Raw genomic sequence first — 13,040 nt, 5'->3', positions numbered from 1 at the left:
AGCCGTCATGGAGGAGGGGGGAGGCCAGCTGAGAGAGGGGGGTAAAGAAAGGGGGGGAGAGGAATGGAGGGGGGGAAGAAGGGGAGATAGAAAGAGATAAGGGGGGAGAGGAAAGTTAGTAATACATTACCATAAACTTCCATGTGAATGCGTCTCTTTCTCTCCCAACATATCTCCCCATACCCCTTACCTCTCTCCCCCTTCTCTCCCTCTCCTCCCCCTCTCCCCTCCCTCCCTCTCCCTCTCTATTCTTCACACACACTGTCCAAGTTTCTGTCTCTCTATTCCTACAATACTGTCTGTCTGTCTGTGTCTCTCTATTCCCTCACAACACTCTCAGTCTCTCTGTGTCTCTCTATTCCTCACACACTGTCTCAGTCTCTGTCTCTCTATTCCTCACAGCACTGTCTCAGTCTCTGTCTCTCTATTCCTCACACACTGTCTCAGTCTCTCTGTGTCTCTCTATTCCTCACACACTGTCTCAGTCTCTATTCCTCGCACACACTGTCTGTCTCTCTGAGTCTCTCTATTCCTCGCACACTGTCTCAGTCCTCTCTGTGTCTCTCTATTCCTCAGACACTATCTCAGTCTCTCTCTGTGTCTCTCTATTACTCACACACTGTCTCAGTCTCTGTGTCTCTCTATTCCTCACACACTGTCTCAGTCTCTCTGTGTCTCTCTATTCCTCACACACTGTCTCAGTCTCTGTGTCTCTCTATTCCTCACACACTGTCTCAGTCTCTGTCTCTCTATTCCTCACACACTGTCTCAGTCTCTGTGTCTCTCTATTCCTCACACACACTGTCTGTCTCTGTGTCTCTCTATTCCTCACACACTGTCTCAGTCTCTGTGTCTCTCTATTCCTCACACACTGTCTCAGTCCCCTCTGTGTCTCTCTATTCCTCAGACACTGTCTCAGTCTCTCTGTGTCTCTCTATTCCTCACACACTGTCTCAGTCTCTATGTGTCTCTCTATTCCTCACACACTGTCTCAGTCTCTCTGTGTCTCTCTATTCCTCACGCACTGTCTCAGTCTCTCTGTGTCTCTCTATTCCTCACACACTGTCTCAGTCTCTCTGTGTCTCTCTATTCCTCACACACTGTCTCAGTCTCTCTGTGTCTCTCTATTCCTCACACACTGTCTCCGTCTCTGTCTCCCTATTCCTCACACACTGTCTCAGTCTCTGTGTCTCTCTATTCCTCACACACTGTCTCAGTCTCTGTCTCTCTATTCCTCACACACAGTCTCAGTCTCTCTGTGTCTCTCTATTCCTCAAACACTGTCTGTCCTCTCTGTGTCTCTCTATTCCTCAGACACTGTCTCAGTCTCTCTGTGTCTCTCTATTCCTCACACACTGTCTCAGTCTCTCTGTGTCTCTCTATTCCTCACACACTGTCTCAGTCTCTCTGTGTCTCTCTATTCCTCAGACACTATCTCAGTCTCTCTGTGTCTCTCTATTCCTCACACACTGTCTCAGTCTCTCTGTGTCTCTCTATTCCTCACACACTGTCTCAGTCTATATTCCTCAAACACTGTCTCAGTCTCTCTGTGTCTCTCCATTCCTTGCACACTGTCTGTCTCTCTGTGTCTCTCTATTCCTCGCACACTGTCTCGGTCTCTCTGTGTCTCTCTATTCCTCACACACTGTCTGTGTCTCTGTATTCCTCACACACTGTCTTGGTCTCTCTGTGTCTCTCTATTCCTCACACACTGTCTCAGTCTCTGTCTCTCCATTCCTCACACACTGTCTCAGTCTCTCTGTGTCTCTCTATTCCTCACTGTCTCAGTCTCTCTGTATCTCCATTCCTCACACACTGTCTCACACTCTCTCTCTCTCTTCCTCTCTCTCTCTTCCTCACGCTGTCTCTCAGTTTCCCTGCCCCTCACTAACTGTCTCTCTATTCCAGACATGCAGCTTCCCAGTTTCTCTCTCCTCTCTCTCTCTGTGGGGGTTATATAATAAGCTACAATAGTGCCGATCGGGGCTCTATCACACAGAAACTCCATTGACTTCAATATTAGTTTCCGTGTGATAGCGCAGTGTAATAAATACCCCACTCCCTCTCCGGGGGCTACGTATACCGCGTCCGTATACGGGGATTTGCCGCATAGAAGAATAACACGTTAACGCGCTGATGTCTCAATCCAAATTCCATGTATTGTGCAGTGTGGGCATCAGGAGAAGTGCCGCAGGGGGCGGGGATAGAGGCGGAGTTTAGACGCCCATGGCGCATATGCCAATTATTATGTAATATAAAACAAGTGCGCGTTAGAAATGTGTTAAAATGAGGCGACAAATGCCAGTAGACACGTGATCCCGCGTGCGTGTGACCGGGACACGCAGTGGGCGGAGCTAGGATTATACGACTTGCCGCGCGCGAGGGACCGTATAGACTCGCGCATGCCTGCTGCCCGAGCGACGTGTCAACTGAGCGGCAGGTGATTGGGGAGGCGTGGAGGACGCGTCATGAAGCTGGTTCGCCCTCTTTGGCTGAACTGCTCATGTGACGCGGACGTCACGCGACCCGGCCGCACTTTAAAAGATATTGTCTTTTCAAAACGCAGTCGCGCCATCGCGCTCCGTCGTGCGCGCACACTAGGGGCGGCCGCATAGGGATTATGCCGCTTGTCGTGCGTGCGAGTATAATCTCAGCCTCTCTCGCTGTAGGAGCTGTCCCTCGCTTAGTGCTGATCTAGCTGTATCATCGCCTCTCCCTGTAGGAGCTGTCCCTCGCTTAGTGCTGATCTAGCTGTATCATCGCCTCTCCCTGTAGGAGCTGTCCCTCGCTTAGTGCTGATCTAGCTGTATCATCGCCTCTCCCTGTAGGAGCTGTCCCTCGCTTAGTGCTGATCTAGCTGTATCATCGCCTCTCCCTGTAGGAGCTGTCCCTCGCTTAGTGCTGATCTAGCTGTATCATCGCCTCTCCCTGTAGGAGCTGTCCCTCGCTTAGTGCTGATCTAGCTGTATCATCGCCTCTCCCTGTAGGAGCTGTCCCTCGCTTAGTGCTGATCTAGCTGTATCATCGCCTCTCCCTGTAGGAGCTGTCCCTCGCTTAGTGCTGATCTAGCTGTATCATCGCCTCTCCCTGTAGGAGCTGTCCCTCGCTTAGTGCTGATCTAGCTGTATCATCGCCTCTCCCTGTAGGAGCTGTCCCTCTCTGAGCTGTCCTTCCCTGTGTTACTTGTCTCTCTCCTCTCTCTCGCCATCCCTCTTTCTTTCCCTCTCTCTTTCCCTTCCTCTCTAGCTCCCACATTTTTGCGCTGTCTCCCTCCTTCTCTCCCTCACTCATCTCTCTTCTTTTCCATCTCTTATCTATCCCTCTCCCTCCATCTCTCCTCCTCCCGCTATCACCCCTCTCTCTTTTCCTCACCTTCTCTGTCTCACTCCCCCTCCATCTCTTTCCAAGCCTTCCTCCCTCCCTCCCCCTTCTCTTTTTCCCTCCCCATCTCATCATCTTCCCTACCTTTCCCCCTCCCTCTCTCTCCCCCTCTCCCCATTCCCTCTTCGTCTCTTTCTCTTCCCAATTTCCCTCTGTTCCCCCCCCCTTCACTTCCTCTTCCCCCTTCCCTCTCTTTTTCTTTCCCCTTCCTCTCTCCCTCCCCCTTCCTATCCCCTCCCCCCTTTCCTCTCTCCCTCCCTCCTTCCTCTCCCCCCGCACCTCCCTTCCTCTTCCCCCGCACCTCCCTTCCTCTTCCCCCGCACCTCCCTTCCTCTTCCCCCGCACCTCCCTTCCTCTTCCCCCGCACTTCCCTTCCTCTTCCCCCGCACCTCCCTTCCTCTTCCCCCGCACTTCCCTTCCTCTTCCCCCACACCTCCCTTCCTCTTCCCCCGCACCTCCCTTCCTCTTCCCCCGCACCTCCCTTCCTCTTCCCCCGCACCTCCCTTCCTCTTCCCCCGCACCTCCCTTCCTCTTCCCCCGCACCTCCCTTCCTCTTCCCCCGCACCTCCCTTCCTCTTCCCCCGCACCTCCCTTCCTCTTCCCCTCTTCCCCCTTCCTCTCCCTCCATTTTCCCCCTTCCTCTCCCTCCCTCTTCCCCCTCTCTCTCCCTCCCTCTTCCCCCTTCCTCTCCCTCCCTCCCTCACACCCCCCCTTCCCCTCTCTCCCTCTCTCTCCCCCTCTCTCCTCCTCCCCCGCCGCCTCACTGGGATTTGCCGCTCCAGACAGAGGTTGAAGTGTTTCCTCTCCCCGGGCTTCAGCCGTCGCAGGGGGACTCTGGTCTCTCCGATGAACTCGTTGTGACTCAGTTTGTCCTCGTCACACACAGAGATCCTACGAGGACACGCGGGGAACACGTGAACAGCATGCGCAGGCAACATACTGGGATCATGTCGAACATACCAGAAACATGCTTAAAACATGCTAGGAGAACACGTGAAGAACAGGTGAGGGGAGCCAATGAGACGAGGGAAGGGTCTCAAGAAACAGCCAATCACATTAAAGGGATCCTCTGTAACAGCCAATCAAAGGAGGAGGAAGCAGCCATGATAGATTCATAAGGGGGATATTTCTTGTGGGGAGGTGTTAGGGGGAACCCCAACCCCCCAGAGCCGCTCACCGCAGGATCTTTTTGCACATGTCCTCCTGGGTGATGCCGCAGTACGTCAGGCTCTCGTTCCACGTGGGGTTCAGGGTGTTCCGCACTGTGCGGGTCTTCAGCTTGTTGGCCTTGGAGAGGGAGGCAGGCATTACTAGGCGAGCGCAGAGCAAGGCGTTACCAGGAGAGCGCAGTGGGAGGCACTTCTAGCAGAGCGCAGAGGGAGGCACTTCTAGCAGAGCGCAGAGGGAGGCATTACTAGCAGAGAGGGGTATTACTAGCAGAGCGCATAGGGAGGCATTACTAGGCGAGCGCAGAGCAAGGCGTTACCAGGAGAGCGCAGAGGGAGGCACTTCTAGCAGAGCGCAGAGGGAGGCACTTCTAGCAGAGCGCAGAGGGAGGCATTACTAGCAGAGGGGGGTATTACTAGCAGAGCGCATAGGGAGGCATTACTAGCAGAGCGCAGAGGGAGGTATTACTAGCAGAGCGAGAAAGCACAGAGCGAGGCAATAATAGGAGAGCGGGTGGCGTTACTAGGAGAGAGCGCAGAGCGGGTGTCGTTACTAGGAGAGAGCGCAGAGTGGGTGGCGTTACTAGGAGAGCGCAGAGCGGGTGGCGTTACTAGCATAGGGCGCAGAGCGGGTGGCGTTACTAGGAGAGAGCATAGAGCGGGGTGCGCACAGAACATGGCTTCTCTGCACCTTGCAGGCTCCGGGGAGCAGATGAATCTTCACATAAGGATCGGCCAAACCATTAAAATCCATCGGCTTCAAACCCTGAGACAGGTAATGAGAGACGGATCAGTGCAGCTCAGGGAACAGAGGGTCTCACTGCTGCCCCCATCCCGGCAATCTCCCCACACACATATACACGGCCACTGCCTCCTACCCCCCCCTCACTGCCAACCCCCCTTCCCCCCCACACACTCTGCCAGCCCCCCCACCACACTGCCAACCCCCCCACACACACACTGACAACCCCCCCACACACACACTGACAACCCCCCCACACACACTACCAACCCCCACCCCCCACATACACTGACAACCCCCCCCCACACACACACTGCCAACCCCCCCACACACTGCCAACCCCCCCACACACACATACTGACAACCCCCACCCCCCACACACACTACCAACCCCCACCCCCCCCACACACTACCAACCCCCACCCCCCACATACACTGCCAACCCCTCCCCCCACACACACACACTGCCAACCCCCCCACACACACATACTGCCAACCCCCACCCCCCACACACACTGCCAACCCCCACCCCCCACACACTGGCAACCCCCCCCACACACACACACTGCCAACCCCCACACACACTGCCAACCCCCACACACACTGCCACCCCCCCCCCACTGCTAGCCCCCCCCCACACACACACTGCCACCCCCCCCCACACACACACACATACCGCCAACCCCCCACACACACATACTGCCAACACCCCTCCCCCCCCACACACACACACTGCCAACCCCCACCCCCCACACGCCCTCTGCCAACCCCCCCACACACACACTACCAACCCCACCCCCCCACACAAATACATACTGCCAACCCCCCCCCACACACACAAACACTCTGCCAATGCAAACTACCCCCTCCCTGCCAACTCCCCCCCGCACACACACACACTGCCAACCACGCCCCTCACTGCCAACTCCTCCACACACACTACCAACCCCCACCCCCCACATACACTGCCAACCCCCCCCCCCCCACACACACACATACTGCCAACCCCCACCCCCCACATACACTGCCAACCCCCCCCTACACACACACACTGCCAACCCCCACCCCCCACATACACTGCCAACCCCCCCCCCACACACACACATACTGCCAACCCCCACCCCCCACATACACTGCCAACCCCCCCCACACACACACATACTGCCAACCCACACCCCCCACATACACTGCCAACCCCCCCCGCACACACACACACTACCAACCCCCACCCCCCACACACACTGCCAACCCCCACACACACTGTCACCCCCCCCACTGCTAGCCCACCCCCACACACACACTGCCAACCCCCCCCCCACACACACACACATACCTCCAACCCCCCACACACATACTGCCAACACCCCTCCCCCCACACACACACACTGCCAAACCCCCCTACACACACTGCCAACCCCACCCCCCACACGCCCTCTGCCAACCCCCCCCCCCACACACACACTACCAACCCCACCCCCCCACACAAATACACACTGCCAACCCCCCCCACACACACACACTACCAACCCCACCCCCCCACACAAATACACACTGCCAACCCCCCCCACACACACACAAACACTCTGCCAATGCAAACTACCCCCTCACTGCCAACTCCCCCCCGCACACACACACACTGCCAACCACGCCCCTCACTGCCAACTCCCCCACACACACTACCAACCCCCACATACACTGCCAACCCCCCACCCACACACACACACTGCCAACCACGCCCCGCACTGCCAACTCCTCCACACACACTGCCAATGCCAACTACTCCCCCTCACTGCCAGACGCCCCTACACACACACATACACTGCTAACTCCCCCCACATATACACTGCTAACCATGCCCCCCTCACTGCCAATCACCCTCCCTTACTGCCAACCATCACCCTCACTGTCCTCGATCGACCCTCACTGCAAAACAACACCCCCACTCTTACTGCCCCCCTTCCCTCATTGCCAATCCTACCACATACACACTACCAACTACCCCCTTCACTCAGCTCCCCTCACTGCCAACTCCCCCCCCACACACACACTGCCAACCACCCCCTCACTGCCCAGCCCCTCACTGCCCAACCCCTCACACACACTGCCAACCATGCCCCCTCACTGCCCAACCCCTCACACACACTGCCAACCATGCCCCCTCACTGCCCAACCCCTCACACACACTGACAACCATGCCCCCTCCCTGCCCACCATGCCACCTTACTGCCCAACCCCTCACACACACACACACTGACAACCACCCCCCTCCCTGCCCATCCCCTCACACACTGTAATCCTCCCCCCACACACACACTACCACCCCCCCCCCCCAGCCCCCTCCCTGTTCCTCCACTGAGGAGTAATGTTCTGCAGAGCGATGCTTGAAGGGCCCCACCGGCTGCGATGCAGTTAAATGCCCTGTATCATATGATGCCCATATATTTCTATTATATCGCTGGCGGGTAACCAGCCTCCTGTGGTGCCTTTTTGTATGGCATGACTAGGTCTGAGGCTGGCAGTGGGCACGCTGCAGAGCATGAGACATTCGCTTTCGGTGTCACTAACAGGATTATGGGATTTTCTGTGTCTGCGGGGGATTTACAGGTAATTCCTGCCGGGGTTTTGTGTTCTGAGAGCAGAACGAGGAATCAGGAATAAAAGAATGAGAGAGACTCCAAACTGTCCCCCCACCCGTGGCTGGGGGACAGGGACGTGTACCGTGGACTACAGGGTGACACAGGTGGGACCCTGTGAGTCATCAAGTTTGTTTGCTGTAGAGCAAGGTGACAGACAAAAAGGGACTTTTGTCCCACAGTCTGTCCCTAACTACACAGTGACACAGACTTATGTCCCACGGAGTCTGTCCCTCCCACAACACGGTGACACAGTGACAGACAGAATAACAATGGCTCATAGTCTGTCTCTCCCACACACGGTGACACAGTGACACAGACCTATGTCCTACAGTGTCTGTCTCTCTCACTACACGGTGACACAGTGACACAGTGACACAGACCTATGTCCCACAGTGTCTGTCCCTCTCACTACACGGTGACACAGTGACACAGACCTATGTCCTACAGTGTCTGTCCCTCTCACTACACGGTGACACAGTGACAGACAGAATAACAATGGCTCATAGTCTGTCTCTCCCACACACGGTGACACAGTGACACAGACCTATGTCCCACAGTGTCCCTCTCATGGTAGGTTGACACATTGACAGACAAATTGCCTGCGCACCTCTCTCCCGTGACGGGGACACAGGGTCTGCTTACCTTTGCTTTCAGGATGTCACATTGTAAGATGCATTTTTCTTGGTCATATAACAAGTCAAACTCCAGCGTTCCCAGGGCTGCTAAAATAAAAGATGTAGGACTCAGAACCCCTGCTATGAGAACACCCCCCATATAGGAACACCTCACAGCCCCGACGTGCCCCTTCCTATGGGGGGAAACCCCCTATATACGAACACCCCCATATAGGAACACCTCACAGCCCCGACATGCCCCTTCCTATGGGGGGGAACCCCCTATATACGAACACCCCCCATATAGGAACACCTCACAGCCCTGACGTGCCCCTTCCTATGGGGGGGGACCCCCTTTATAAGAACACCCCCCATATAGGAACACCTCACAGCCCCGACGTGCCCCTTCCTATGGGGGACGACCCCCTTTATAAGAACACCCCCCATATAGGAACACCTCACAGCCCCGATGTGCCCCTTCCTATGGGGGGGGACCCCCTTTATAAGAACACCCCCCATATAGGAACACCTCACAGCCCCGACGTGCCCCTTCCTATGGGGGGGACCCCCTTTATAAGAACACCCCCCCATATAGGAACACCTCACAGCCCCGACGTGCCCCTTCCTATGGGGGGGAACCCCCTTTATAAGAACATCTCCTCACCCCTTGACGTTCCCCCTCCTATCGGGGGAACCCTATTTAAAAGAACACCCCTCTATACAAGAACATCTCACAGCCCTGACATGCCCCTAACTATGGGGGGAACCCCCATTATAAGAACACCCCCAGTATAAGCGCATCTCTACGTAGCCCCAACGTGCCCCTTCCTATGGGAGAAATCCTTGTTATAAGAAAACCCTTGTATAAGAAAATTTCTTGTGTGAGTGTGCATATGTGAGTGTGCATGAGTCTCAATATGTGTGGATGTGTTTTGGAATTTGTGAATGTGTGTGTGTGCTTGTGTGTTCAGCAATGTGTGCCAGTGTGTTCTGGAATATGTGTGTGTGTATGTTCTAGAATGTGAAAGTGTGTATGTGTTCTGGAATGTATGTGTATGTGTTCTGGAACATGTGTGTGTATGTGTGCTTGTGTTTGTGTATATCTTCAGGAATGTGTGCCAGCGTGGTCTGGAATGTGTATGTGTGTGTGTTCTGCAATGTGTGTGTGTCCTGTGTGTGTCCAGGAATGTGTGTATGTGTGTTCTGCAATGTGTGTGTGTGTTCTGCAATGTGTGTGTGTGTGTGTGTGTGTGTTCTGCAATGTGTGTGTGTGTGTGTTCTGCAATGTGTGTGTGTGTGTTCTGCAATGTGTGTGTGTGTGTGTTCTGCAATGTGTGTGTGTGTGTGTGTGTGTGTGTGTGTGTGTGTGTGTGTGTTCTGCAATGTGTGTGTGTGTGTTCTGCAATGTGTGTGTGTGTGTGTGTGTGTGTGTTCTGCATTGTGTGTGTGTGTGTTCTGCAATGTGTGTTTGTGTGTGTTCTGCAATGTGTGTGTGTGTTCTGCTAATTGACTTCCACTTGTAATAAATCTCTTTGCGAGAGGAAGTGATGTGCAGAGCGAGTGCAGAAAAGCGTCGCTCATAGAACAGCACAATTACACACACAATGAGTCTGATTAGGGGAGACTTCCTGGGAGGGGGGGAGAGAGAGAGAGGAAGGGAGAGAGAGGGGAGGGGGGAGAGAGAGAGAGAAAAGGGGAGAGAGAGAGAGAAAGGGGGCATGGGGGGGGGGAGGGGAGCGGAGCAGGAGAGAGGAACAGTCCCCCTATGTACATACATATCTCAATTCAGTGACCCTAAATATATACACACACACACACACACACACAAATACATGTATTCATGTTTATACATATATACATACATACTTACAGTTGTGTGAAAAAGAAAGTACACCCTCTTTGAATTCCATGGGTTTACATATCAGGACATAATAACAATCATCTGTTCCTTAGCAGGTCTAAAAATTAGATAAATACAACCTCAGATGAACAACAACACATGACATATTACACCGTGTCATGATTTATTTAACAAAAATAAAGCCAAAATGGAGAAGCCATGTGTGAAAAACTAAGTACACCTTATGATTCAATAGCATGAAGAACCACCTTTAGCAGCAATAACTTGAAGTAATCGTTTTCTGTATGACTTTATCAGTCTCTCACATCGTTGTGGAGGAATTTTGGCCCACTCTTCTTTACAATGTTGCTTCAGTTCATTGAGGTTTGTGGGCATTTGTTTATGCACAGCTCTCTTAAGGTCCAGCCACAGCATTTCAATCGGGTTGAGGTCTGGACTTTGACTGGGCCATTGCAATACCTTGATTCTTTTCTTTTTCAGCCATTCTGTTGTAGATTTGCTGGTGTGCTTGGGATCATTGTCCTGTTGCATGACCCAATTTCGGCCAAGCTTTAGCTGTCGGACAGATGGCCTCACATTTGACTCTAGAATACTTTGGTATACAGAGGAGTTCATGGTCGACTCAATGACCTGCAAGGTTCCCAGGTCCTGTGGCTACAAAACAAGCCCAAATAATCACTCCTCCACCACCGTGCTTGACAGTTGGTATGAGGTGTTTGTGCTGATATGCTGTGTTTGGTTTTCGCCAAACGTGGCGCTGTGCATTATGACCAAACATCTCCACTTTGTTCTCGTCTGTCCAAAGGACATTGTTCCAGAAGTCTTGGGGTTTGTTCAGATACAACTTTGCAAACCTAAGCCGTGCTGCCATGTTCTTTTTAGAGAAGAGACTTTCTCCTAGCAACCCTGTCAAACAAACCATACTTGTTCAGTCTTTTTCTAATTGTGCTGTCATGAACTTTAACATTTAACATTCAACTAACTGAGGCTTGTAGAGTCTGAGATGTAACTCTTGGGTTTTTTGCAATTTCTCTGAGCATTGCACGGTCTGACCTTTGGGTGAATTTGCTGGGACGTCCACTCCTGGGAAGATTGGCAACTGTCTTGAATGTTTTCCACTTTTCCATTTTCCACTCCACTGTAGAATGATGGATTTTAAATTGTTTGGAAATGGCCTTATAACCCTTCCCAGATTGATGGGCAGCAACAATTGCTTCTCTAAGATCATTGCTGATGTCTTTGCTCCTTGGCATTGTGTTAACACACACCTGAATGCTCCAGACAGCAAACTGCTAAAACGTCGGCTTTCATAGAGGTGGTCACACCTGCTGATGATCAATTAATTAAGGGCATTTGATTAGCAGCACCTGTCTGCTACTTAGCATCTTAATTCCTATGGAAGCAGTAAGGGTGTACTTAGTTTTTCACACATGGCTTCTCCATTTTCGCTTTATTTTTGTTAAATAAATCATGACCCGGTGTAATATGTCATGTGTTGTTGTTCATCTGAGGTTGTATTTACCTAATTGTAAGACCAGCTAAGGAACAGATGATTGATATTATGTCCTGATATGTAAAACCATAGAATTCAAAGAGGGTGTACTTTCTTTTTCAGACCACTGTACATATATACAGTCTATCAACATCTTCAGCTCGTGTCTCCCCGCTGCTGGATGAAGTCTCCCCTGTGATTCCCCATTACTGCGGTTACAGCCTCTCTTCTCCACGTCGCTCCCACACTCGTTCTGATTTCATCTCCCCCCCACCCCCATCTTACTTTCGTCGTGGTCTTTTGATATCCCTTGGAATCCATGTGAGTGCCATCTTTTGTCCAATGATGGTCATTTCTTCTTGCGATTATATGCAGCCCGTCGCCATTTTAATTTCTTCTCCCGTGTGATGATGTCTTGTTCGGTTTCAAACCCATTCATCCTTTTTCCCGTCTCTTCTGATAATACCCAGTATGCATCTCTCCATACTTCTTTGCGTTGTCTGAAGCTTCTGAATTATCTTCGCATTTAGTGTCCAAGTCTCACACCCATACGTGAGCGCGGGCAGGATACACTGATCACATCCATACGTGAGCGCGGGCAGGATACACTGATCACATCCATACGTGAACACGGGCAGAATACACGGGTCACATCCGTACGTGAGCACGGGCAGGATACACGGGTCACATCCTTACGTGAACACGGGCAGGATACACGGGCAGGATACACGGGTCACATCCATACGTGAGCACGGGCAGGATACACGGGTCACATCCATACGTGAGCACGGGCAGAATACACGGGTCACATCCATACGTGAGCACGGGCAGGATACACGGGTCACATCCGTACGTGAGCGCGGGCAGGATACACGGGTCACATCCGTACGTGAGCAGGGGCAGGATACACGGGTCACATCCGTACGTGAGCAGGGGCAGGATACACGGGTCACATCCATACGTGAGCACAGGCAGAATACACGGGTCACATCCGTATGTGAGCAGGGGCAGGATACACGGGCAGAATACATGGGTCACATCCGTACGTGAGCACGGGCAGAATACACGGGTCACATCCATACGTGAGCAGGGGCAGAATACACGGGTCACATCCGTACGTGAGCAGGGGCAGGATACACGGGTCACAT

The 13,040-nt window shown here is 53.0% G+C and overlaps 1 protein-coding gene across 1 annotated transcript in view; it reads right to left on the bottom strand.

Moving 5' to 3' along the window:
• Positions 1 to 13,040, bottom strand: part of DOC2A (double C2 domain alpha) — a 53,277-nt gene that overhangs the window by 35,367 nt on the left and 4,870 nt on the right. Inside the window, exons 3-6 of the mRNA XM_075583173.1 lie at positions 8,568 to 8,647; positions 5,239 to 5,313; positions 4,559 to 4,668; positions 4,146 to 4,272 (exon numbers count right to left, since the gene is read on the bottom strand). Of these exons, the coding sequence (XP_075439288.1) occupies positions 4,146 to 4,272; positions 4,559 to 4,668; positions 5,239 to 5,313; positions 8,568 to 8,647 (392 nt within the window). The remainder of the gene's footprint in view (positions 1 to 4,145; positions 4,273 to 4,558; positions 4,669 to 5,238; positions 5,314 to 8,567; positions 8,648 to 13,040) is intronic.

The sequence above is a fragment of the Ascaphus truei genome, unplaced genomic scaffold (genome assembly GCF_040206685.1).
Source record: "Ascaphus truei isolate aAscTru1 unplaced genomic scaffold, aAscTru1.hap1 HAP1_SCAFFOLD_295, whole genome shotgun sequence".
Lineage (NCBI taxonomy): Eukaryota > Metazoa > Chordata > Amphibia > Anura > Ascaphidae > Ascaphus > Ascaphus truei.
The sequence above is the reverse complement of the archived record's forward strand: the minus strand, read 5'-3'. Positions and strand labels throughout refer to the sequence as shown.